The 19,734-nt window shown below is 38.5% G+C and overlaps 1 protein-coding gene across 5 annotated transcripts; it reads right to left on the bottom strand.

Moving 5' to 3' along the window:
• Positions 1 to 2,350: 2,350 nt before the first annotated feature.
• Positions 2,351 to 15,954, bottom strand: sh3tc2 (SH3 domain and tetratricopeptide repeats 2). 5 transcript variants are annotated; one of them, XM_065272283.2, is made up of 19 exons: positions 15,776 to 15,954; positions 12,745 to 12,850; positions 12,173 to 12,271; positions 11,242 to 11,358; positions 10,773 to 10,900; positions 10,103 to 10,208; positions 9,884 to 10,027; positions 9,153 to 9,351; positions 8,918 to 8,991; positions 8,614 to 8,809; positions 8,170 to 8,303; positions 8,010 to 8,060; positions 6,179 to 7,897; positions 5,907 to 6,084; positions 5,639 to 5,789; positions 5,325 to 5,447; positions 5,016 to 5,166; positions 3,504 to 3,700; positions 2,351 to 3,154 (listed from the first exon to the last, which is right to left on the bottom strand). In XM_065272283.2, the coding sequence occupies exons 2-19, from the start codon at positions 12,767 to 12,769 to the stop codon at positions 2,657 to 2,659; spliced, it is 4,290 nt and encodes a 1,429-aa protein (XP_065128355.1). In that variant the 5' UTR covers positions 12,770 to 12,850; positions 15,776 to 15,954; the 3' UTR covers positions 2,351 to 2,656. The 5 variants fall into 5 exon arrangements, with proteins under 5 accessions (XP_065128355.1, XP_065128369.1, XP_065128373.1 ...); XM_065272297.2 differs by lacking the exon at positions 12,173 to 12,271 and having other exon boundaries at positions 15,776 to 15,953; XM_065272301.2 differs by lacking the exon at positions 12,745 to 12,850 and having other exon boundaries at positions 15,776 to 15,953.
• Positions 15,955 to 19,734: the final 3,780 nt, after the last annotated feature.

Raw genomic sequence — 19,734 nt, 5'->3', positions numbered from 1 at the left:
TTCAAAAATCTAATATAATTGTATACATATACAACAGATATGTTCCAACGGGGAAAAAAAGGCTCCCAACTTTTCTGCTTTACCTGTAAACTGACAGCAAACTGTGCAAATATTGCATTGTTTCTTTCGTCATGTTTCCAAGCAAATGTCTACTTCCAAGATGTTAAATAATATACATTGATAAAAATATATTTTAGTTACTGATCAGGCAAGTGACAATACTTTTTACTGGACCGAACGACTCTCTCACTTGCCCCGGGCCACCGGGCAGTCCTTTATGTTGAGCCCTGATCTAATTTGCAAAATACATGACTGACTACAGATAAATGGCCTGTACAACCCAACTGGATTCTAGTGGACTAAACATTGGTGGAAATCCCTTCCCAAAGCAGAAGGAAGGGTACTCAACAGCGGGTGCCTAACTGTATACTCCAAAGAAGGTATGTTATGATATTTTTGACGCAGGGAAAAGTCAAGTCAGAACTTACCCTCAAGTTTTCCCACGCAGAAAAATTATGCTAATTGATAACACACTGGAAATGGTCATTCAAACTGCACGAGAAAGGAAAATAATTACTATATGTACACTGTTAAATAAACGTTAGTCTTAAAATTTTGTTTTCATTTAGCTTTTGCCACAGATGATGTCGATGTAACTTAAATGTCTCAAGTGTATAAACAAACTTTAATTGATGTTAGCTTGTAGAATGTAGCATAAGCATTATGTAAAACGATACCAAAACTATACTTACAGTGTGGAATTAAACGAAGTCTGGCGTTTCTTTATGAAATTCCATATTAATACGATTTAAAAGGCTACAATATTTTTTTTTTAGCTGAAACATGCGGCATAATAAAGATTCAGCTGTCTGTCATTTCAGCTGGCACTGGCAGAGGAGTCAATACGGCCAATGTTTCCCTCTGCTGGAGAGTAATATTACTGCAACAACAGTGCTGTGGATTAACGACCCATCTTTAATCAATGACACTTGATTTTCACATTTATTTTATTTTTTACATTCATTTTTGTTTTGAACTTCATTTTCACCACAATGTGCAATTTAAGGTTTTGCGTTTTAAATTAGATATTTGATCCAAGATGATATTTGATGTAGCATTCTGTCTTTTTGGAGACACATAGGAACTATTCATCTCACAAATGTTTTGCTTTGCATCCGGGCATCTACAAACATTATGGAATGTTGAGCATTTGAGGCAAATGGGTTGCATTGCATTCCATAATTCCTAATTCTCTCATCTGGCTGTGGTTTTCTTTTAAGTATTTTGTAAAACTTTACAATAAGGTTGTATTTTTTTAACATTAGTTAAAGCACAATTAACTAACATGAACAATTGTATTAACACTAAGTAACATTAACAAAGATTAATAAATGCTGATAAACTTTCTTGCTTATTGTTGGTTTATGTTAGTTAATGCATTTAATAATGTTAACGAATACAACTTTATTGTAAAGTGTTACAAATTATTTTATTCAACAACTTCTCAGCATCTGTGATAGAGCTGCCTATTACAAGAAGTAAAACAAACGTAAGAACAAATTCCTGGTGTCCATCAAATAAAAGTTGTTTCGAAAGGGTCAGAATTATTATTGTACATTTCTGAAATACTGCTACATTTTAAGTCTAGTCTCTCATGTTAAAAAAAACTATTAATGATTATGAAGACATCATATACAGTACTCTGCAAAAAAAGTATTACTTACTTCCATTGTTGCCATAAAATGTGGAAATTACAATTGTCTTTATTTTGAAAAGAGAGTTTGTGTTCTCTAAAATATATCCACACAAATAATTTGGTATTACTAGAAAGCACAGGATGTCATCTTGACAGGACATTAGGATTCAAATAGATTGAATAAATTGTGCTTGACTTAGCGCTCTGAAACTCATGCCAACTACAGAGGACCGAAATAAATTGCTTGGTCTCAGGAGAATATCGTGGGACTTTCAAAGTAAAGAGATTGCCATGGCCCGCCTTAAACTCGGACTACCATAAGCCCTGTCTGTGACACCAGGCCACACTGGTTAAAAAGTAGGCTATAGTCACAAAATTGTTCATTTCTCCTGATAGTGTGATGGAAAGGCTAGCCTTACTGTTTAAAGAAAATACTGTTACTGTATGTCAGCATACACTGTAAACATTTTTTTTTGTACTTACATTTTTAAGTATAATCAACTTTTATTTACAAGTCGATTATACCATAGTAAATTTAAGTGCAAAAAAATTAAGTTGTAATAGTAGATTTTACACAGAAAGTAATGCATTTACACCATTTGGGTGATGATCTTGCAAGCATGAGGATTTTGTGTAGGATTTTGCTCAGGGCAATTTATAGAAATTTTATATTTTTAATTAAAATGTATTAGAGGTTTTAACAACCCTCAAAACAAAAAAGCACATTGAACAGCAGATTCAGACAGCCAGCGCAAATATAAATATACAGTGATACAATATACATATTTACAATTATACAAAATCATTCAAATTAATCTTGAAACACTATCAAGCAATAGAAAACATTTAATTAAACGAGATAAAGTCTTATTGCACTAATGTATTTAAAGAAATGCTTTTAGAGTGAACATATGGCCCAAAAAATGTGGTATGCTGCATACTTGCACATCCAACATGCATCTACATTATAAACGTCACACCCTCTGCAAATGTACTTCCATTAGTGTGGTTTGTTTCATCTGTGCAAATAGTCTCTGGATCGGGAGGCCCTGAGTCCATTTTTTCAGATAATCTAGTATCCATGTCTTCTTTGTGACTGATGTTAGAGACCAACTCAGACTCCTCCTGGTCAGTGATTGTAAGGCAAGCATCAGCTACGCTGAATTTTGTGCCACTGCTGGAGTCTGACATGTCAGGTTTGGTCTGAGTGACAAACTCAACACAGTCTGCATTTGCATGATCCGTATGTGGATCAGTAGAGTCTGTATATCCTGCCAGTTCTCTCTTCAGACTCTGTGCGCAGTCCATATAAGTCTTACATAGCTCAGCATCGGGCATGTGGTTGGCATGGATCTCTGCCAGCTTCATGTAGATGATGTATATTGTGCTCAGGCTTTCTTTGTCCTCCAGCGCCGCCGCCAGGGCTAAGTGGAAGTAGCCCATTGCATCAAAGGCATCCTGAGGCAAAAATACCAACATCATTTTTTTTTAAATCTCTGGCAAAAAGACTGCCTGACACTTTTATCCAAAAAGATTAAAGAGCATTAAATCTACATAATGCTGTATGAGTATGTATGTTCATGGAATTGAATTATAACCTTTGCATGCGAGTGCAATGCTCTACCAACTGCGCTACAGGAACTTTTTTATTAATTTTAATTGAATTTTAATTGGCTGTTTTCTTCTAAAAAAAACTACCACAGACTTAAATGAAAGAATGCAGGAATAGACACCTCCATGCTTATTGTATTGCGATGGTCATATTTTTTTTGCTGTATGTGAAATGTTTGCATTGCAAGTGTCTCACCTTTAATTTGTATAGTGTCAGATCAGCCAATCTACAGTAGACTTTAACATAGTACCGAACTTCAATGGGATGTTCAAGTTCATTGGACGAGAGTGAAACAGACTTAAGGTAGTAGTTCTCAGCCATCTCATATTTCTCTAGAGAGTAGTAAACTGATGCAAGACGATGGAAGGACGCTCTCTCATTCAGAGGCACACCTGTAAAAAATACACATAGATGTAGAAATTATTATATGCAATTATTTCCTTATTTTAAATATACACCACTGTGTTAACCACTGCATTAACTATTGGACATGAATGTTGTACAGTAGAGCAGGGTTTCCCCTATACTGGAGTTGGCGGACCCCTGGTGGATCGCAGGGGAAATGGGGAGGGGTGGGTTGAGTGAGTTGATGAAATAAATCCTGCCTGCTGCAGACGCGTCTAAAGGGTTTATGATAAAAGAGACGCCCCCATTTGCCAGATACTTGCATTATCTCATGCATAATCAGAGTTTACTGTTAAGGGAGTGTCTTGTGTGTATTTTGTGAACGTGAGCGTCTCTTTTCTCATAAACGGTTTTGACGCGTGTGCAGCAGGCACTTATTTTGACAAAACAAGTGATGCACATCATTCACATGATGCAACAAACATATATTTTGAAAAGGCAAGCAACACACATAACACTCTGAACACTTAATTTAAATTTACGCCCCTCGGATGAGCAGTCACGAGCTGATTGTAACCATTGACTTCAATAATGGGAAAAACAATTATTATGGAAGTATATGTTATAAACGATGAAGATATTTTTATAAATTATGGTAAGCACACAGTTGATGCTACCATTGAATTCCATCGTATTTGTTTTCCTCATATGGAAGTCAATGGTTACAGTCAGCGGTGTGCTTACCATCGTTTATCAAAATATCTTCTTTTGTGTTCATCAGATAAAAGAAATTCATACAGGTTTAGAACAACACAAGGATGAGAAAATGATGACATTATTATAAAATTAAAATAAATTAAATAAAACACTAACAAAAAATTATCTTTTATTTTTGACCATTGCACAACACTACAACATCAAAAAACTGAGAACTTAATACCAGAAAACAAAATACCAGATGAATGTCCACTAACGGATAATAATAACAAAAATATGTTAAATATTACTTCAAAACTGACTAAATGTTAAACATGCAGATGTGTTATTAAATTATTGAAATATTTACTATAAATCTCAGGGGGTACTTCAAAAAAATAATTTAGGTCAAGGGAGTTTGGCTAACAACAATTTGAAAACCCCTGTTGTACAGAGCAAGTGTTTCCACCAGGTGGCTTCATAGTCCAAGAAACAAAACAAAAACAAATAATCAAGTTCTATTCACAAAATGCTAATATTTTGCTTACTGTTTTAGTTGTGGTCCTTGGATACACAAGAAAACAATACTAGCTTTAAAATTGTATAAAATAATTCTGAAAATATTCAAGAAACTTCTTTATAAACCAAGTAGTTCAAGGGTCTTACCAGTAGTGGTGCTAACCTGCACTGCGAGTGTGGCATATTGCAGTGCCTCCTCATATTGCTTCTGCTGCATCAGGAGCTCTGTAAGTTTACTCAGCAGCCTAAACTCGGAGTGCACATCCTTAATGCTCCGGGCAAATGGCAGACTTCCATCCTTGTAAAAACAAAACACAGCAAAAAAATGAAGCTTATGTATGAAACCATGTGAAGTCACATACTGTATCACACACTTATTTAATCCAATTCTATCACTGGTTCTTAAAAAATATTTTTACGTGGTGAAATCTGTTGTGAAATCAAGATCAAAATTACCCTGAAGAAAGGTAAGGCAGCTAGGCGGTTTCTGTGTCCTTTGAAAAACACATCTCCTGCCTCTTCATAAATGTTCATAGCGAAGCACGGGTCAGTCATCTTCAGTGCTGTCTTTACTGCTGCCTGTAAACATTGTTTATTGAGAAAACATTTTTTACAACAACTGATAGATAGAGACTTATATTATACAGTAATATCTTACTTTCTTGATTATCAAATAATGATGATTGAAGTGATGACATACTTGTAATATGTTAAAAGGATAAAGCTACACAATCATTAACATCACATATGCCCTTTCAATCCTGTCTTACCTGAAGGTACATGTCAGCCAGTTCATCCTCATGAATCAGATAGTAGATACGGCCCACTTGCAGCCATGTCTCAGCCTCCTCCTGTCTTTTTCCCAGATCTATGGAGATCCTTAAACTTTGCTTTGAGTAGTCAAGTGACTTCCTTGAGGACCTGCAATTTCCAAATAGCATTGTTGAAATGACTAACTCCTTTCATAGTGCAACACTTCCAATAATGGAAAGCATTTACAAAATTCAAAGCATTTATTGTTAACAGTGTAGCTCTTACTTCTCAGTGTTGAGTGAAAGATAGAGGTTGCTGAGGAGCTCCAGGTATTCTCCTTCTTTTTGTTTGTTTTTAAGTGTTCTGCATAACCCCACACAGTGCTCATAGTAAACAATACTCTGTCCGTATAGCAGCAGGTCACCATAATGACGACTTAAGACTTTTGCCACAACCATCTGACCTGCATTTGTAAGGAATTTGATATTATGCATGCATTATTATTTAAAGTAGTACCCAGAACATGACCCACAAAATGTGTATCTTCGTATACTTACTGTGCAGATTGTTGGCACTAATGCCAATAAGAAGGCCCATCTCATAGCACAGCCTGACCTCCTGACTCCCTCCTCTATCCTTGTAGCTCCTTCCCAGCCACAGCAGAGTCTGGACATGCTCCTCATCCGTAGGGCTCTCTGAAAGAAACTGGTACAGGTGTAGGGATTTAAGCAGAAAACACTCTGCCAGTCCTGGAGCCCCTATGGATAGAGACAAGCAACCCATATTAGCCAGGGCCAGTGCTTCATTACGCTTGTTCCCATTCTCTCTGGAAATCTGTAGGGCGCAATGAAAGTTTCTTGCCGCCTCCTGAACCTTTCCCTGTTTGCGGAGGCACAAGGCTAGGAGGTTGTAGACCACACCACGCTGTGCCGGACTGTCCGTTTCATTTAAAGACTTTAGCAATGGATGCAGGTTAGACTGAACTTGTTCGGGATCCCCTGAAAGAACCAAGAGCCAGGCCAGCAGTACAGATGCCTCAAAGCCCTCCTCTTCATTAATTTTGCCACCTGTCTGTGCTGCCTGCTGAGCAAAGGGCACGGCCTTCTCTAGAGCTCCATTCTGCTGGTAAACACTAGCCAGGGAAAGACACAGGTCCCTTCGTGTCTTTAGATCATCGGTACGACTAGCTATGGACAAGGCCTGCTGAAGATAGACCACAACCTGTGCAGAAGGCACTGAAGTACTTTCTCTACAGTGAGGATTTAGCCTTGCTGAATTTTTGATAAAGAGTTCAATTTTTTGGAATGCATCGTCCAAGGAATGCTCTTGTCCTGAGTCTAGGCTCAGAGAGGCTAGTGTGAGAAAGGGCAAATACTTTTTATGATAAAGCCTGCACAGCATCCAGTTAAGATCCACTGGAGCAACAGGCCTCCCTTCCTCAGCAGACAAAGTGATGGTGAGAAACTGAAGCCTTTCCACAAAAGGCAATGCATCCTCTACTTTCCTTAAGCGAAGAAAGAGAGAGAGACAGAGGTAGCATGTCCGAGCTTCGAGGTGCTTGTCCTTTTCGATTATAGCTTTGCGCATGATTGGTTTAAGCAGCTCAAACTCATCCGCAGAGCAAAAGTTGTGGCATGGGAGACACAGAATCAGAGCACTGGCCTTCTCCAGAGTAAATGGCAACTTGTCCATCATCTTCTGTTTTAGATAAACAGCGGTGAGATTGGTGTATAGGGCTATCAAAAGTGGTTCATCATCAAAACCATTTACAGGTACTTTCAACGCCTCCTCAAAATATACTCGTGCCTGTGAGTATTTTAGTTTTTTGGCAGACAGCCTGCCTAGAAGGAAGCAAGCTCGCCGGTGGGCCCACAGCATCCTGCCTTTCTTTGCTACTTCTCGCAAGTTTTCCAGATGCTGAAGAACCTCGTCCTCTGACAGGCCATTAAAGACAGTCTCCAGGAAAGAGTAGCAGAGGTCGTAAAGAGTCTCAAAGGAGTCCTCAAAATATTCCAAGTTGAGGAAGGTCAAGATTGGGTCAGACCTCTCTGCTTCATCAGAATCCCAGATACCCTCATCTATGAAGTTTAAGGGATCTTCCTCATATTCATCCATCTCTCTAAAGGTATCCTCCAGGCTAAAGGAAAGAACTTCAGAGTCCCGCTCAAGATTATTCCGAGAGGCATAGAATGATGGCCGTGGGGACGAGTGGTATGGAGGTGTGCCACTCTTTTCTGACATATTGCTCTTTCTTAGATCCACTGGAGTTTTCGCCTCTGCAGGTTACAGGAGTAAATGTCAGAAAGTTTAATATAACATAAAGTAAAAGAAAGGTCAGAAGAAAATAACAGAAGGAATGTGTTATTCCTAATTTCAAAAATGCCTTACCTGACTTTGGATGGTTTTTAATATAAGGGAAGTCGGAGTCATCCAGTCTGTCTGAGTATAAAAGAGTAAAGCTATAAACACCTTTAAAAAATTACAAATACAACATGATCTCCACTTAATGAAAGGGGATCTCCCAGAGAGGCAATGCATCATCTCTTACCTAATCTGTACACAGTGCTTATGTCAGTGGAGAACAGATTACCCAGTACATCAGTCTGGCAGGGCTCAAAGCAGGGGTTAAGCTTAGACAGGGCTGCCCTTTCCTCTTCACTCAGAAAGACCAATTGTCCACTGCTGTGAACGGCCAACAAAGGCAACATTATCAACCACATGACTTACATTGGGATCTCTTCATCACATCATCACATAACTCCACTAGCCCCCACCTCCAATGCCCACATCACCACCAGCTAGACAGAGGCACATTCAGCAAAGGTCAACAGAATAAAATAGTGTTTGCCAGCTGGTTGTCTTTATTTGTTATGTCAGTGTCCCTGAGAGGCATGTTAGATAAATGGTTTAACAAAATTTCGGAGGGAAGTGCACAAATCTCAGGTATGAGTATAAATAAACAAGATTGAACTATCTTCTACTGTTTACTTACAGAGGTTTGATGCTTTCAGGTTTGACATGGGCCTTGTGCACAAATCCTTTTTTTCCACTGGTGAGGTGTCTTCCTATGAACATGTTTAGAGTATTGAGAAGAAATCCTTCAATCTTGATAAGGTCTCCCTGGTGTAAATGCAGTTCATCTGTAACCACCGGGTAATGGTCTACTATGGCAACACATGTCCCCACCACTGAAAGACAAGTGAAAAGGAATGACAAATTTGTAGTAACACCAAACGTTAGTCATAGAATTAAAGGGATATCTTCAGGAATGCTTATCCTTCTTTGAAGAACCTCACCAATAGGATGATCAAAGAGACTTTCTGTAACTAGAACCCCTCCTGTATTTCCAGGATATTTCTTAAGGAACCACCTATATGGAAAAAAACAGTCTGTATTTGTAGGGCATACACAAAAACAGTATAATTCAAACAAAGATGACCAATCAATTGCGCATGTAGTCAGACAATCTGCCACTACAATTTTGTCTTTCCCGAAAACTCCCATGTGCCTATATACAGCATGGTTACTTACTGATAAAAAGGATAAGGCAGAGGTTGCATGTCATGCACAGGCACTAGACCATGTTGACCTGTGGACAGCTGTGTTGCTTCCCACATGGCCTCCTGTCCAATGTCTTTCATCATGATCAAGTCATTCCTCCTGTAGGTCAGCTCCTCTTCTTCTTCATCTTTGCAATCACTGTTGCATAAAGCCTTGGCAAAGAATGTACCTGTAAACGGTTTTAGGACCATTTAATACCTTATATTCACTTACTGCTCTTATTCCATAACCTTTTGCTGGCACCAGAGCAATGTTTGTGGTATAAGTAAATAATTGTTTGAAAATAATCTGCATGGCAATATTTTCGAATAATTCAAAGGCCTGTCGTAAATTAATCCTTACGTAATTGCTCTGAATACAGTAAATTTTACAATATTGAAAAGCCAGAAAAGACTTTGGCAAGTTGTTGACAATGTGGCCAGTAGTGTTTCTCAGAAGACAGATATTGGGTATATAAACAAAATTCAAGGAAATGTTGAGTCCACAAACAGAGAAAAGATCTTTCAAAACAAGAAGAGCCAGCAATCACTTCACATTTTTCCCTATCTTGTTTTTTAACAAAGTGACCTCTGAGCAGTTTTTCAATGATGGACTTTAGAGCAGAAGATTAACCTTGTGTATCTAGTTCTTATCAGTTTTGAAATTTTCGGTCTGGTTAAAGGTAATTGTTGACCACCTGGGAAAGGTGTGGGAGTTCTTACCTTCCTGTAGCAAGAGTCCTAGGTAGAGAGTAGCTAAATGGTCTTCATCCACTGTCACAGAGATCTCTACATCACTTAGCAGTGCAGGGTCCAGCCACAATGACTGGTCACAGAGAAAGTTCTCAAGACATCTTGCCACATACCCTGGATCACAATAGCGCAACAATTAAACTGGATCGGTTTTACAAATCATATTTTACTACAATCATTGAGACTAACCGAGTGCCAGGTAAGTAGAAAACTTCCAGATCTCCTCGACTGTCTTGAAGGTAATGACAAAGCTGTCCTTCTCAGCATGAACGGACACCAGTCGGGCAGACAGATCCTGCATGTGGAGCACCAACGACAGTTGAATAAATACTGATAGTAACTCATCAAGTAGAGCCATTCCACCGAATTAGTAACATTACGGTACATTCACACAGAGCGAAAGAGGAAGGCTTGTCTCAAGCATGGCCAACGGCCAATCACACATGCTCCAGTCTTCCATAAACGTAATTGGCTGGCTCTGCTAAGGTTATTTGCATAAGGCGATCTGATTGGCCTTACGCACACGTTGCCACTTGAAAAGTTAAGAAATGTTCAACTTCTGCCGCAAGCAACTGCAGTAACGCGCTGCAGACGGATCCACAATTCAGTTCGGCAATGCATGACGTCACCCATTAAAAGTGAATGGGAAGCATTAATGCTTATGCCCCGGGACCTTACAGTACATGTATAAAATTCCAAGATGCAACCTTTTTTTATTTAATTATTAAGCAAGTGTCCTGCACATTAACCTAAGAGCTTGTTTACACCTGGTATTAAGATGCATTTTGGTCGAATGGCTCAGTAATAAGTTCATCAATGATGCCAGTGCATGCCTTGCAAGCATTCTTCAATGCCTGACCTTGAAGAGCTGTGTGACATCCTGGCTGTTGCTTTCTACTACTCTGAGTCTGGTGCGTAACTTCTCCTGAAGCTCACCGTCAGGCTGGACACTAGATCGTCGTCTTCCACTGAACAATAAGATGACATCTTCAAGACACAAATGAAAATATAGTTAGGTATCCATCAGAAAATTTTGATTTACTATTAACTGCATTAGCCATAACATTTACTCTATTGATGAAGGGTGCGATAATTGTCATGAAGATATGCCGATAGGATTTTTTGCGGTAACAGCACTACGAACAACTGCATCACTAAAACAGACCATTAGTGCTCACAGTACATTCGACTGAGTGTACACATTAAGGAAGTCTGGCATTAGTCATTAGGGTGTGTTTAATAAGTGTAGCCATTAAGGGCTATTATGTACTGTAGAAGGCCATTATTTCCACCCAAGTCAACAGGACAAAAAGCCGCGCTGCAAATACCTGAAGAAAAGCGCTCTCCGGAAGATATGGTGCCGCTTCCACTCAATGCCTCCTTCCTTCTCCAGTAACTCTCTCTGTTTGTGCCTTCTGCCTCCACCTCAGCCTCCGCTTCCTCATCTCCAATGCCAAAACAAAGGAAACTGGGGTCAACACAACTTTACAGGACGTAAATGTGATTGTGGTTAGTTGAATAGTACTTAGAAAATGCTTTTGCTTAGTACAGTGGTTCTCAAACTGGGGGTCGTGGGATGGTGCCGGGGGGCCCCAGTATTATGACATTTTATAAAATACATTAATTTATCATAAATTCTGTATTATTAAACCTCAGAAAACAGCACTATGTTTTATAATTTAATGTTTTTTTTTAAATAAATAAAAAATATTTGAGGGGTCGCAAAGGGGGGCACCATACCCAAAGGGGGCCACACGGCAATAAAATTTGAGAACCACTGGCATAGTACACCTACAAAACTCAAAAACATAACAGCGGCTAAGGACAATGGCAAATTAAAACATTCCCTTTGTCCGCAGGTATACACATTTCATGTTCCTTTATGTTAACAGAAGGACAATATAGTTCCTCATTTCAAAACATGATGCAATTGATGCTAACAGGTTTGTAGATAGAAAAATTATCAGAACTTTATTTACGATCACAATAAACAGGATGTGCAGGCCATATCATAATAGCTCTATAAATATCAGCCAGATGGCTTAAATAATAGCCTCTTTCTCATTTCCGGATGGCTATGACTTTCCCAGCTTTGTCCATTTAAAGAAAGGATGTTCCTAACAGTTCCTCAGTACATCATTTACAGTATACAAAACAACATTTCATGAATACAAATTTAATAACTATAGGTGGTCTTATAAACGTATACACTGGAACAGCATTGTGATTTCTAAACACTTATTCAAGAAGTCCTCTTACCAGCTGTCATGATGTCATTTGGTGGAAAGAGCTCACTGATGGCTGCTAAAGTGTACGGAGGGTCATTCCATAAGGCATCAAGCTCAGCAGATGAAATCGCTATTGAAAGGGAGTGGGATGTTAAGGGGAGTGTTATTAAATTAAAAGTATATGAGAAATAAGCAGACGCTTCTGGGGGAAATGTTCAATCAGCCTGACAATGAGCAGGAGGGAAATGTCATTACCTGAACAAATTGTAAGACATAATTACAGCCCTCATGCTGAAACATGAGAGTAGCCTACAATGTGCGCATGCAAACAATGACAACAAACACTGTTAGTCCTCGTACTAAACTGAAACGAAGGAAACAATGTACTATACATTGTATTCCAAATGCTCACTTATCACCAAATTGATACAATTGATCCATTTGCTAGTTATTAGTCAACAGCTAAATAGTAGTGTATTATCTAAAACCACACAAGCAGCAAAAATACAATATGCCATTATCAGTAAAACAGTACACAATTACGCCAACAAAGCATTAAGCACAGCAAGGCATCAGGGAGGTACTGTACGCAACCAGCATTACCTTCATGGGTAAACCTATTACCCATGACTGACAGAAAAACTGTGACGTCTCCCTGTGAAAGTTACTCCTCATGGCACAAATCTATGAAAGCCAGGACGAGACCAACCTGAAAACGAGAAGCAGTTTCTGAGGCACGGTACAGGACAACAGCAGCACGCCATCATGTATAGAGCCAGCTTTAGTGAAGTCAGATCCACTTTAACTCCATTGAGCGTTATTGATGGAGTCGCTCCTCTCTCTCCCTCTCTGTCTTCCTATCCATCTTCCTTCTGTACATAAACCGCACACTCTCTAAACTTCCATCGATAGCTTTCTCTCCCCTTTCCTGTCTGCGTCCGCTCCGCGGATGACTGAAGCACTCTGTGCTTCTGGCATGTTTGTGTGGGTTTGTCAGTGCCTCTCTGTGCCAGGATCTCTTCTGGAAAGTGAGAGCAGCAGCATTCTCACATCGCTTTTGACATAGGGACACGAATGCCAACAGACTCGCGACAAATAAATGCGCAGGAATTTATTAAACTATTGTTAGATGACTTTACTCTGTTGTAGTGTTTCTTCACATTCAGCTTCAGGTTGGCCATTCTAACATGTCTGTCTCTCTTAGAGAAGCTCAGCCACCTGTGTGCCTGCCATGGCTCCACCATTTTCCCAAATAGCAAAATGTAGATGCACCATCCCCTACTGGCTTCAAATTAAGACCTTATATTCTCAGAAAAAAAGGTACCGTGGTGGTACAATTTTGTTCATAGAGGAACAAAACATTTAACTGTACCTTTAAAGGTACACAATAGTGTACAATGGATCCAAAACTATTTATAAAGGTAAAGGTAAAAAACGGTACCCTTAGGGTACCACGCCAGCACCAGTGATAGCCAATTGTACAATTGTATCCCCAGAATGTGTCTGAGAGATCTTTCATAACTCAAACATGGCCATTTGTGGCTGCAAACACGCTGTTTTTGTGTGTGTTTCTTTGACTGCAAAGAAAGCTTCTGTTCCCCTCTATGCAAAGTAAGGGGTAGAGCTCTTACACATGTCCTCTGGACTATATCAAAACATGTGTCTCTGGCATGAGGTTGAACTACGCGCTCATAATGCGGAGTGTGAGCGGTTATGGTTGGGGCATAATCAATGTGACATCACATTGATAGGGGATCTCCAACAGCCTGTTTTGTGTGACTGTTGCGGTTTAAATGAGATTACCCAAAGAAGAATAGATGGATTTGTAACATAACAGGATGTTTCTGCACAACTCATTTTCTAAAAGAAACACATTTAAAAGTGCATTTTCTAGGTTAAGGTGTCTTTAAAGGGACATTCCACTTTTTTTTGAAAATATGCTCATTTTCCAGCTCCCCTAGAGTTAAACATTTGATTCTTATCGTTTTGAAATCCATTCAGCTGATCTCTGGGTCTGGCACTAGCACTTTTAGCATAGCTTAGCACAATCCATTGAATCTGATTAGACCATTAGCATCATGCTAAAAAATAACAAAAGAGTTTAGATATTTTTCCTATTTAAAACTGGTCTCTTCTGTAGTTACATCGTGTACTAAACAGACTGACAGAAAATTAAAAGTTGCAATTTTCTAGGCAGATATGGCTAGGAACTATACTCTCATTCTGGCGTAATAATCAAGGACTTTGCTGAAGTAACATACACCAGGCGTAGTGATATTACGCACTGCCCGAAAATAGTCGCCTGCTATTGAAAGTAACCGGTCTTAGTACACCATATAACTACAGAAGAGTCAACTTTTAAACAGGAAAACTATTGAAACTCTTTGGTTATTTTAGTGCGATGCTAATGGTCTAATCAGATTCAATGGATTGTGCTAAGCTATGCTAAAAGTGTCCGGAGATCAGCTGAATGGATTCCAAAACAGTAAGAATCAAATTTTTAACTCTAGGGGAGCTGGAAAATGAGCATATTTTCAAAAAAGTGAATGTCCCTTTAAGTGAAGTTCTGTTGACTTAACATTGTACCTGCATTACTGTTCTGCATTAACCACCTTAAATGCATATGTGAAAGAAGCTTTAAGTAAAAATCATATTCATAAATCATATTTTTTTCTTCAGCATTACAGTGTATTAAACAGTATCAAATTATCTAAACTGCATTGAATGCATTTTCCTGTCTTAAGTGCAGAAAGAGGATCTCTATAGAATAATGCTGATCATCTCATAGCGTTCTGTAGAGAACTCAGTCAGATCCTAATTTAATCAGTGGTGATCCCGTGAGCCTGAACCACTGTAAACAGCCAGAAGGCTTTTCTCAGCATACCTCCTTAATACTCAGAGAATTGTTTTTCTCATTCAGCTCAATTTCATGTTTGTTTTTTTGTTTTTTTCTCAAATAATGTTACATTTTACAAAATCACACCATGCTGAAACCCAAGTCCATGGCACATCTATAGAGCACAGACAAGGTATCAATACAAAACTACCTGTACGTGTTGTCCTATTTAAACTATTGTGGCTTGGCAGCACATTGCAGAGTCTAGAAACATGCTAATTAAAAGTCCTTTTTACGTTTAAACCTAACTGTAGAGTAAAGTGGTTTCATTGTGGGTTACTGACTCAATGTGTGGCTGTCAGTGAAAAGAACTGGAATCTGTAACATGAGTAAAGAGGCTATAGACTCTAAGTATAGCACGACTCCCCCCAGAGCCCAAGCAGCACCCGCTGTTGCTATTAATTTAATAGGGTGAATATCACATTCTAGTACCCAGTAAGTAAAATGGCTTGTTGAAATAATAAGTACATCAAAGTTTAAAAGTTTGTAAAACAGTCTGACACAGTGTGTGTGAAAGAGAGAGTGAGAGAGACTGCAAGTAAAATATGATGAAGATCTAAAGACAATTATGTCTCCTAAAAAATCTAACTAAAATAGAAAACTATACTGTCCAATAACTTGTCATTCTTTTAAATAACTGAACCATGAAAAACAACAAGAACAGCAATTTTGACAAACACACACGCACTTTAACCAAAGCACATTTGCCTTTGAGAGAGCTAGAAAGAGAGGGCATACCTCTGTCCTGTTGACTGCCGGCTATGTGTTCGCTCCTGTCAGTCTGTGTTTTGTGGAGTTGGGGAAAAACTACTCTCAAACTGACTAAAACCAATCATCATGATCCCGTGTAACGCTCCTGTAGGACAGAGAATGCAGGAGGTGTGTATGTGTGTGTGTGTGTTGCCCTTGTGGCATGAGTTTAGAGAATTCGTTGAAGGAAGTAAGTAAACTCCTCCCCTAAATGCTTTGATTCTTTCTTTCTCTTTTTCTCTCTCTCTCTCTCTCACTCTCTCTCTCATTCTGAGTCTAGGACTCTCACCCCCTTTTCGGTTGGACTCTGGGTCAGGTCAGAAGGGTGTTGGATAACCTTCAAAGAAGAGCAGAAACAAACACTCACTTTAATGGCTCAGCAAATCTTTCTACGTCACAAATGAATCCAACCAGGAATCTTTTCTTTGAAATTGTAAAAAATGAAAGGAATGTGTTTTTCCCTTGTCAGAAAACATAGTAATCTATCTGGTCGGACTTGTTTTTCATACATCACAAGAAAACACAACTAGATTCTTTATCAACCTCAATACAGGGCGTCAGATACACCTTCTTGCTCACATACCAAAGGTGCATTTGACAGAATCAATAAAGAACTTAATAATTTTTTCTTTAAATCATTACTATTTTTTTCTAAGAACCTTCTAAGCTTGAAAAAATCAAGTTAACAGACTGAGCACTGCCAATTTTTAGCATTTTTCTTCTAGTTAAATATAAACCCTGGACCAAACTCCATATTCCAAAGACTGTCGTTGAGCTATTCCAAAAGTCACCCTGAGAGAAAGTGTTACTGGCCAACAGCAGGCCTATGAACAAAGACAGCATGTGAACTCGACTCACTGAAGTGTGGCTAATGCCTGACGCACCTTGCTTAGATGACCTGGCTAGAATATAAAACCTTTCATACAAAATAAATTTGTGTAGCAAAAAGTAATAAAAATCCAATAAAGCTGTGGTTAGTAAGTGTACCGCAGGTCTGACAGAGGAGGAACATAAGATCATTCCGGTGCCCCTTTGTACCGGTGCCCTAAGGAAGAGCAACATCCTGTTGTTGTGGACTCTGTCATATTTCAGCACAATGGTTTCCAATGCCCTGACTAGCTGCTTGGCCCACGACATCCGTTCAAAACCCTCATTCTTGGTACAGAGTGCACTTCAGTAAAGATATGCAGGTTGTAAAACCAAAGCTATGCAGGTTATACATCTTTGTAATGAACATTGCTGGGTATAAATAGACTTTCACCTATGAATGATCCTTTTATATTGAAGGTGAAAGAGTAGGTCAGTTTGCACTTTGCACTTATTAAATCACAATAGTTTATTATGGCAACTGTGTGCTTTGCAGTGGCGGGGTACTCTATGTGAAGTTCGTCACAACATGAATGTAGCCCGTCATGTGTGTGGTTCCTTTTTTCAATATATGTGTTCTGCGCCTCGAGAGATCCTTTGTGCATTACGTGTTTTGTCAAAATAAGTGCCTGCTGCAGATGCGTCTAAAGGGTTTATGATAAAAGAGACGCTCGCGTTTGCCAGATACTCGCATAATCTCATGCGTAATCAGAGTTTACTGTTAAGGGAGTGTCTTGCGTGTATTTTGTGAACGTGAGCGTCTCTTTTATCATAAACGGTTTTGACGCGTGTGCAGCAGGCACTTATTTCGACAAAACACGTGATGCACACAGGATGGATCTCTTTTAGCACAGAACAAATATTTTGAAAAAAAGGAACCACACACATGAGACTCAAAACACTTTTTGAATTAGCGCCACTTGGGTGAGCAGTCACGAGCCACCACTGGTGCTGTGTGATGAGCTCCTGACCATCAACAAAAACTTACTGTTAACACATAATTGAACAAATACCTGACTGGTTGATAGAATGACCCTGGTACATTTGCCTGTACTGCTATGTACTTTTTATCTAAAGGGGACATATCATGAAAATCTGACTTTTTTAACGTTCCCAGTTGTCTGCCCTTTCATTTGTCCTGCATGGTTAACATTATACAGTACATAAGAAGTACTCACAGATACTGGGTGGGAGGGATGCAGCTGACAAGACAGAGAGACTCTGCATATTCCCAACAAAATGCTGATGCTATGACAGGCAGAACAATGCTGACTGCCTATACTGTCTATCTCAGACGCCAACCTTATGGCCCTGTCAAAATATCTAACAGCGTCAGGCTAAGAGCACTGCATGGTCAGACAATGTGAACAGGGAGATGTAGAGGGGAAAATAAAGTGAGATAGAGAGACAGAAAGAGGAAGAAATGCAGAATGCAACAGGCGCCTGTCACATCCCTCCATTGTGCTGTTTCCTCTTGGCTTTGGTTCTGTGTACTTATGACAGTAAATGGGAAAGGAAAGTAAAACACATAGCATTTAGGTTAGGACGCAGAGAAAAGAAAGTATTCTTGATAAAGTGTTTGTCACTTTCTGAACTGGTTACTCGATTAACCATGGTCCTAAACAAAGAATATGCAGGTGAATGATGAATATTTTCTTTCTAAATAGCAAACTGACTTGCATGCCTAAGTAGGCAAAGTGAAAGCTGTTTTTGTTTCTCATAAAAAAGTGAAAGCTTGCCTAGTTAGTTAAAAGGCATGTAATGACATAGCGCCTCCTAGTGTACATCAAGTTAATGGAAAGTGGCAGGTAAGTGGATCCCCCTACAGGCATTATCATTGAAATGAATAGAGTAACAAACCTTTAAGAAAATATCGATTATAATTGAGTACATTTGGAATAAAAGCTTTAGATAAGGAATAAACTAAATTATATCATATTTTGATGAGTATAAATAAATAAAACAGCTATTAAAATTAAACTGGTCACCCGAGGTTAGTTTTCTGTCTGGGTATTCACTGCATATTGTTTATTTTGATGTCAAAAAGTCAAGTCAAAAACCTTTAATGTTATATAATGAAAAAATTATTGAATGCTTCTTAACCGACAATAAACATGTACTGCTATATAGCTACACAAAATATAGTAACCATTTGCAAGAGTGACAGTATTGTTAGCAATAAGGTGTACAGTATTATTTTTGTTATGACACATAAAAGTGTATATTACAGTCTTATGTAGCACACAATACGAATATGAATTTCCCCTGTATGACAGGGATAACAATGTGCGTTTTTAATTTCTGTAATTTAAAAAATGTTTAAAAATGTTGATGTTTAAAAAAAAACAATAACTATACTATTTCACTAAGTAAGCCTATGCACTGTCATCTGCTATACAGTCTATGACAAATACAAACATTTATAAACGAAAAGATACCTCAAGTACATCTATAATATATTTACCCAAAAGGAACTTCATCAATTTAAGCACAATCCTTTAATCCTACATTTTGCCATTTAGTTTTGAGAGATTTTATTAGTTAGAAAATATATTTTACCCAAATTATATGCATTTGAGTTTTGAATATGAATACATTACTTTTTATATTTATTTATTCTTACTTCATAAACATGGGATTATTTACTGAATTAAACAATACTTTTAGAAAAACAACAAAAGAAAAGAAAAACGCGGCTTCCTGTTTACATGTAAGCCTATTGTCTTATTAGGGTTACCTTGCCCGGACCAATATGGCGGACTCGTTGACGTATCGCAGCAACGGGCCGATGAACGTCTGTGTATCCTCCAGACTTCCTAACCAATCCCTATGTTTACCTAAAAAATTAAAACAATGCCTATGTTTCTAGTTAAATCTAGTCTTATATTTTATTAAATGTTTATTTTAATAGAAGTGTAAATTATAAAAAGAGCTTTTCAAATTACAACGTGTTCATTAATTCTGACTTTGCGCAAGAGGGCGCTATACCTCCATATATTGTATGCCACAACCAAAACCCATCCTTCAACTTTCGCCCTTCATGACCTAAAGCCCTACCTGCTTCACAAGCGAGCGACGCG

This window comes from Paramisgurnus dabryanus, chromosome 16 (assembly GCF_030506205.2).
Source record: "Paramisgurnus dabryanus chromosome 16, PD_genome_1.1, whole genome shotgun sequence".
Classification (NCBI taxonomy): Eukaryota; Metazoa; Chordata; class Actinopteri; order Cypriniformes; family Cobitidae; genus Paramisgurnus; species Paramisgurnus dabryanus.
The sequence above is the reverse complement of the archived record's forward strand: the minus strand, read 5'-3'. Positions and strand labels throughout refer to the sequence as shown.

Bases quoted from the DNA above. Each gene is read 5' to 3' on its own strand.
- sh3tc2 (XM_065272274.2), bottom strand. From the start codon at position 12,908: ATGATGGCGTGCTGCTGTTGTCCTGTACCGTGCCTCAGAAACTGCTTC. The intron at 8,061-8,169 runs GTAAGAGATGAT...TTTTATACTCAG, and splicing joins AAGCACTGTGTACAGATTAG to ACAGACTGGATGACTCCGAC. The intron at 5,448-5,638 runs GTAAGACAGGAT...CAATGTTTACAG, and splicing joins TGGCTGACATGTACCTTCAG to GCAGCAGTAAAGACAGCACT.